This window comes from Monopterus albus, unplaced genomic scaffold (assembly GCF_001952655.1).
Source record: "Monopterus albus unplaced genomic scaffold, M_albus_1.0 scaffold66.1, whole genome shotgun sequence".
In the NCBI taxonomy this organism is placed as follows: domain Eukaryota; kingdom Metazoa; phylum Chordata; class Actinopteri; order Synbranchiformes; family Synbranchidae; genus Monopterus; species Monopterus albus.
Window position 1 is genome coordinate 1,829,842 of NW_018127946.1, and position 7,247 is coordinate 1,837,088.

Below are 7,247 nucleotides of genomic sequence, written 5' to 3' on the forward strand. Positions count from 1 at the left end.
TAGTTCCTGAATAGATGACATTTTTGTGTTTGCAAAATGAAATACTATTCATCGTGACATTGTCTTATCGGGATTTATGAGCAGTCTCATTATGGTACTGAAGCAAACGCACAGACACTGTGCACACACGAACAGATTTACATTATTTTGATTTCCCTGTTGGGAAGATCATTTTACTCTCTGTTCTTCATTTTTGCTTGATGACTCTGATGCATCTTCATAATTACCATCCATTAAAAGATCTAGGTTGCTGACTGACTGCATGTTGGTTGACTCACACTCCTGTATCAGCATCTCACTGAACCCTAGAGGCTGCTCATGAGGAGTCAGAGTTATGTTCCAGCTTATGTATTAAAGGCAGCCATTTATACTGCAATTACCAACAAAGAATAATTCTCACATTAATTCTGAGCAGTTGTTTTAGCTACAGTGAATTGCAGCATCTGAATGGCATCATGTTTCATTCTGTTTAGATTTTGAAGACAATTGCTTCATGGCAGAAAACAGGCAGATGTCCTTGACCTTATAAAGAGCCAAGAGGTTCTGCTAGAGACAGATGGTAAAAACATGTGAACATTTTTATCCCTTTCAGAAGCAAAGATCATCTTTATGACTGAGGTTTATGAGAAAGCTGCTCTTAGTTTTCAGACACAGTGGCAATAAAACACCACTGCTGACTGGTATAAAAGAGTGTCAGATGTATAATAACGCCAAAGTATCACATTTATAGTGACCGAGACACTATGTGATTATACACTATCACAGATTATTTTAAAATGTTTTTTTTGAATAATAATAATAAGAAGCTTTATTTTATTGTCATTGTAACATTGTGACACGTAGAACGAATTTCTTTTTTGGAGCCGAGGGCCCCGGGTCGCTGCGTGCATACGCACCGCCATCATGGGCAACTTGGGGGGTTCAGTGTCTCGCCCAAGGACACTTTGAATAAGTAAGGAAGGTTTGAAATGTATGAAACACCAAGAGACCAGCTCTGTGTAGAGTTGTCAGGTTGGCAGTAAATGATTTTGATGGATTTTTAGGGTTAAACTCTCTATTCTCCACAGCTTGTTCCAGTCACTTCACATACATACATACTGTATGTGCACTATGCATCAGTCTCTGCATATTTATAGTAGCATTATCTTACCTGCATTTGTGTGAGCTATGACTGACTGGAAACCAAAGAGCCAGATTTTTATTGCATGTACAGTAACTAGACTGTTAAATGACCTTACTGTATATGGTCTGAACAAATACATTTAAAAATGTCTTTACAGTCCTTCTGTGCACTTTGTTGCACTGTGGATGTTAAATCATGTTGATGTAATGTTACGTGGTTTGTTATATTGTAAGATAAAGTTAATAATTTTTAGTCTCCCTAAGGTAAAATTTTCACCTTTATGCTCTTTAAAAACAAAAGGAGAAACTATATAAACTGTCTTTGGAGGGTGATGAGTCATATCATCTTCATCCACATCAAACCATTCAGAGAACTTTCATAACCTTTATAAGCAAATGCTTTTTTTATTGTTCTACACATTTATTATTGTTTACGGTCACAGAATGTCTATTTAAAAAAGAAAAAGAAAAAACATTTCATTTAAAAAGTATTACCACGGTAAAAGTACTGATATATTAATATATGACATTATTCAGTGATTGACTGATGCTCAAATCAACATTTGAACTGTAGTGAAGGTGAAGCTAGTTTCAGCTAGTTTATAAGCAGTTAGGTAGTTTAGTTCAGGTGTGCAACATAGGTGTCTGGCCCCTCCAAAGAGTCAGAATTTAATTCTAAGTGGTCATGAGATGATGTAAGAAAACAAGAAAACAAAAAGTTCTGCTGCACAAATCTCTATTCATTTTTTAAAATTATTTTTTGCTTTTTGTGAATTATCAAATGGTATAATTTTACATGTTTATAGTATATGAAACACTTACTTAAATGAAATCGTGAGAGAAATCTGGAGGAGCTGGTGGACCTGCTGACAGCTCATAACACCTAAACAAAGGCCCTAACCAGACTGCTTTTTGTCACAGGTCAAAAAGTTTGGGAACTACTGGTTCAGTGGTTAACAGTGCAATGTATTTAGCATGCTTATCAGATTAATGCAAATGTTTAACCTGGAAAGGAGCTAAAGGGGTTTGTGCCATAATAGGCTACATGATAAAATGCACATCACTGATAGGATACACAATATTATACAAAAAGTGGGTTATTTTTAAAATTCTCAATTTAAGGATGCAGTATTTTCCTTCTTTCTTTTTAGCTACGCGTTTACGCCACCACCTCCTGACGTTCTCAGATAAAGTGTGCATAGTTTCGTGTTGGTTGTTCACTGTGAAGCCCGAGTGGGAGGAGGAGGAAGAGGAAGGAGAGGAGGATTTCATGACTGGAGCGATTCGCTCTTCTCAGAGCGCAAGAACGCACCGAGTCAGCTGGGGACTCATGTAAACCTGCGGGGGATTATCGCAAGAGTTTGAACCTTTTCACTTAATTTTCTTCAGTTTTCTTTTACTTTTTTAACGAATCAACAACTTTAACGGATATGTTGGTGGAAGTTTCAAATGGCGTTTTTCTCCTCTTATCATGCATGTTGCTGCGCCCCGTAAGTATATTTATATTTAACCCTAACAATCGGACTTTTCTCCTGACTGAACCTGGGTTCATTCTCAAGGGCACGACAGTTGCTCGCCTGATTTGTTCAGCCATACAGTTTAAGGTGGACCACTTTCTAGTACTGTAGTTGATGTGCCCGCTGGTGTTCATGGATGCAGGGCGCAGCAGTGTCGTAGCTTGTGTCAGTTACTGGTAAAAGTGTGGATGGGCAGGGAAGCTGTGGAGAGAAGGGTCAGTAATGGTGTGTGTGGAACGCACACTTGGTTATAGTGTGGTAAGGCTTTCATCCTCATGTCTTTTGTTACTGAAGACATTTTAGAACAAATATTGTTAGCAGAGCTTATGTTCCATTTTCTTTTCTTTCATTTTTTTTTCTTAAGTCATGACAACAATTGTCCCTTCACATGTGCAGTCTCCTCTCTCCAGGTTCAGCCTCTGCATTGTATGTCAGTCTCCTTAATTCCTCATGCACTATAAGCAAAAACAACAGCTGTTTAAATGGCACTTGGCACTATACAAAACAGGGGGTCCAGATGCTTCGTCAGTGATCTTCCTGTGTTATTATGTTCTTGCTGATCTCTTTTCATCACTGAGGTGAAGGTGAGCCCGGAGAAGGCACAAGGAGCTTGCTGGTCTCCCAAAAGGATACCATGGCAACGGCCTCCTTTGTCTGTACCTGTACTCTCTGGCCTCCAGTGTCCTCATCCTCATCTGTCTCCTGTAGAAAAGAATGTATGATTTGTACTGGAAATGAGCTGGAGGTCAAATTCCTTACTCATTTGTTGCCTTTTACATCTGCATTCATACACACAAAATGTTTCAGTGATAAAAGTGAAGCAAAGGAGAAGATGGCAGCTGGTGTGCTGGCGGGGAAGGTAAAAGGGTCACTTTGATGATGGAGTGTGGGAAGTTTTCTCCTGGTACTCTTATTTGCACAGCTGAAGGAAGCACTGATCCATCAGTGACAACATATTCCTGTCACTTTCCAGAGGTGCAGTAACACAGGAGCTGCCATGAAGCCCAGGGAGCAAGACAGATGATAACATGGGGATGTCATCCTGTTGATTCAGGGTTGAGGCTAGAGTATGGGCTCCATTTGTGGCTAACCATCGTATAGCCATATACTATCATGCAGTGTGATTAATGTCCACATGAAGAGACTCATCCAGCTAAGTAACGGCTGTAAATCTTCTGACCCTGCAGACGGCCTTTATATCTGGTGGTAAACTCTCGTTGATTCAGCTTCATGTGGAACCAGTTCAGGCCTGAAGAGTCCGTTTATTTCCAAAACATGAAAATCTAAGGAGTATGACTCAGCGTCAAAGGCTTAATTTTTTGTTTTGTATGTGTCAAATGGAGAGATTAATGGTACCCAGGAAAACCCAAATAGAGACGATAGATGTTTGCCTTAATATGTAAAGAACAGTTGAGACAGCGTGTGCAGTAGAACTGTGCTGCGTTTGATGAATAAATGATAAAATGACCTGAGTCACACTATTTAAAATGTCATCATGGCCTGTGAAATACATATAAAAAGTGTAAACTGTTTCCTCCACAGGTGTTTTCAGTGCAGAATCAGATGTGTGACCTAATGAAGGAAATAAACAAGGAGAGAGACATCTGCGAGGCTCAGAGTGAGAACAAAACAACTGGTATGTTTGATATGCCTTTATTGTCCTGACTGCAATTTTTGCTAAATGGGGTTTAATCAAAGAAATGCAGCAAGCTCTAAAGAAAACACAAGCTGTTGAAAAGCATGTCTCTGGTTTTATATTACACTTTGCATGGTTGTACACAGTTTTGCACCTAAAGCCAGCCCCTTGTCACATGTGCTCCGACAGAATTTTGTGGTTAGTTGACCAAATGTGTTGCTTCATATGAAGAAAATACAGCTGATGAGCTGATGTGTTGTTTCAATGTATCGTTGATGAGACTTGAATTACATCTTGCTATATTCACAGCACATAATTATATTCTCGTGATGTCTGTCTGCTTGTCAACAGACAGACTATGATGTCATGTCAAACGTTATCTTCTTTTATCGCTTGTAACTGTCACATTACCACAGGTTTAATGCACCACTATGGACCTGCGACTTCCTTAACCTCTGTCGCAACCTTTTTTGTGTCTGTCGTAAACTGACAGCTACGCTGTGTGTGTCCACTTAGACTCATACAAACATTACAATTCTAAAGAGGAATAACTGTGCTTCATTGAGCCTCTGTGTGTAACTGAAATCTTGCTGATCCAAACTGCAAGTATCATGAGACTCTGTTTACTTTTACACAATGTAGAAATCATTAAACACTCATTATCTTTTGAATTTGCTTGATGTTGCAAATATCACCATACAAACTTTTTCCTTTTCTGGATTTAAAACGTCCTGTCACCTAATTATGCATCCTGAGACCAAGCACACTGTGGAAAGTTACAGTGAATTCAAATAACAGTGTGTAACAAAGGACAGGAGCTGTTTTATTAGTCATGGTGGGAGCGATAACTCAGGTCATCTGCTGTTGCGAGCTGTAATGACAGCTGACCTGAGCTTACAGGTTTTGGCTGTCATGGGAATGTCGGTGCATCACCTTCACCTTAACCAGGCTGCTGTTTGTCACAGGGAAGAATTAACATCACAATAGTTTGAAACACCTGTTGTTCAAAGATTTGTGTTTTATACTATGTTTGTTCATTTTGATTTTATGGTATTTCCATGTTTGACTAACAGGAACAAGCTTTTTTTAACCCCTTTGTCTCCGTGTCTTGGTCAGGTTGCAATAGGACGTGGGACAAGATCACCTGCTGGCCCAGCGCTAACATTGGAGAGGTGATTACCATCCCATGTCCCAAAGTATGTGTGTGTTTGATTTTAGTGTCTGCAAACTTCTGTCTTTGTGTGTGTGTGTGTGTGTGTGTGGCCTGGTAGTACTCATGTTGTGGAGATGTAAATCTAAGATGACATCCTTATGGGGACAAAATGTAGATCATTCCATTTTAGAGTGATGACTTAATTTAAGGTTAGCTTGAGGCTGCAGTTAGGCAAGTAGTGATGATGGTTAAGGTTAGGGTAAGTCTCCAGGAAATGAATGTAAGTCAGCATAATGTCTCAGAATACAGGGCAGCAATACAAGGCAAGGCAGGTATGTGACTACAGCATATGTGTTTGTTTGTGTGATGATCAGCAAGCACATCGTAAGTTTGTGTGGCCTTTTGGCGGAAACGTTAAGGTAGATACTGTGGTCATGTAAAAGTCAAGACCTGTTGGCCTAGAGACGTGGAGTTTAGTCCACACTGACCCCTTAATGAGGTATATGGAAATTGCTGCACCTATGCAAGAAATAAAAACAGTACAAGACGGTGACACTAGTTACTAGTGACACTAGCCGAGAAAATATATAAATGGGCTAATAACTCAGCAAGATTGATTAAGGCTGTTCTAATTCATATATTTATATTAACATGTAATAAGTGAGCATGTGTCATATAAGAGGTGTCAGTTGTAGTGACAAGCTCATAGGGAATTATCACACAACTCTTTCTCACTCACTGTCATTATTTTCATCAGCAGTGGTTCCACACAGCTGTTTTCTGAAAACAAGACAGAAAGAGCTCTTAAAATCTATGATACACCACCTGCCTAGCACCAAACAGTTCACAATCAGAATTAGCTATCTGTCTCTTTAGCCGCTAAACAGACAGTTGGCAGAGTTAGAAGGAGAGAAATGCGTTCGCCAGCTGGCCAGGAGCTCTAGATGAATAATATAAATTTAAAGCTGCACTGTGTCTGTTAGATATCTAAATAAGCAATGATGTTCTAGCATGGTTGCTATATCAACTTCATAATCTACTTATTCCAGTTTATATATCATGAACTGAGTGTCCAGTCCTTGGAGGTCAACTAATGTCAGCTAAACACTGTGCGGGGAACTCTGTTTGCAGATTCATGGTTATCAATTACTGAGTGAATGTCTCTACCTAAAAACCTCAAGTTGTGTTTGAAGCGTTGATATGTTTCAAGTATGCCACCTTAGCTTGAGAGGTTAAACTATGTTCCTATGTCCAGGGGTTAGCAAACTGTGGCCTTCAAAGAGGTGATAATATGGCACTGTGGCTGTCTTCATTTATACCTGATAATGCTACTCTTGATCAGTTGTCAAACATAGAGTTCACAGCCTTGAATGAAACTAAATTGCATTAAAAAATCTTCTTTGAAACTGGCAAGCTGACTACCTCAACCTAACTGTGACAGATCAGTCTTAAGCAGCTTATAAATATTCCACTAAGGATCATTACTTATCGCATCATGCCAATCCTGTAGAGCCATATCCTTGAGTCTTAAGATTACTGGGAAGTTTCATGATCATAGATCCAGGATTTATGTTTACATAATTTAAGTGAACTAGAGATGCTGCTTATCTTGATCCTTCCTTAACCTCGTTTTTGTTGTTGTTCCTGCTGCTGCTGAATCTTTGTCTGTATCATCACACCCTTGTGTTCGAGTCCAGAAATAGGAGTTAGGAGCTGAGCTTCCTAGTGGCTCATATTCATGAGATCATTCTTGCCCGTGATAACCTGTTGCTTCTGTGTGTCCTGATGGCCTGTCTCATATGTCACAAAAAAAAAAAAC

The 7,247-nt window shown here is 39.4% G+C and overlaps 1 protein-coding gene across 1 annotated transcript in view; it reads left to right on the top strand.

Moving 5' to 3' along the window:
• The first annotated feature begins 2,178 nt into the window (after positions 1-2,178).
• The window catches only part of LOC109962618 (vasoactive intestinal polypeptide receptor-like), a 19,194-nt gene continuing 14,125 nt past the window's right edge, over positions 2,179-7,247 (top strand). Inside the window, exons 1-3 of the mRNA XM_020604491.1 lie at positions 2,179-2,612; positions 4,182-4,275; positions 5,392-5,514. Of these exons, the coding sequence (XP_020460147.1) occupies positions 2,553-2,612; positions 4,182-4,275; positions 5,392-5,514 (277 nt within the window). The 5' untranslated portion in view covers positions 2,179-2,552. The remainder of the gene's footprint in view (positions 2,613-4,181; positions 4,276-5,391; positions 5,515-7,247) is intronic.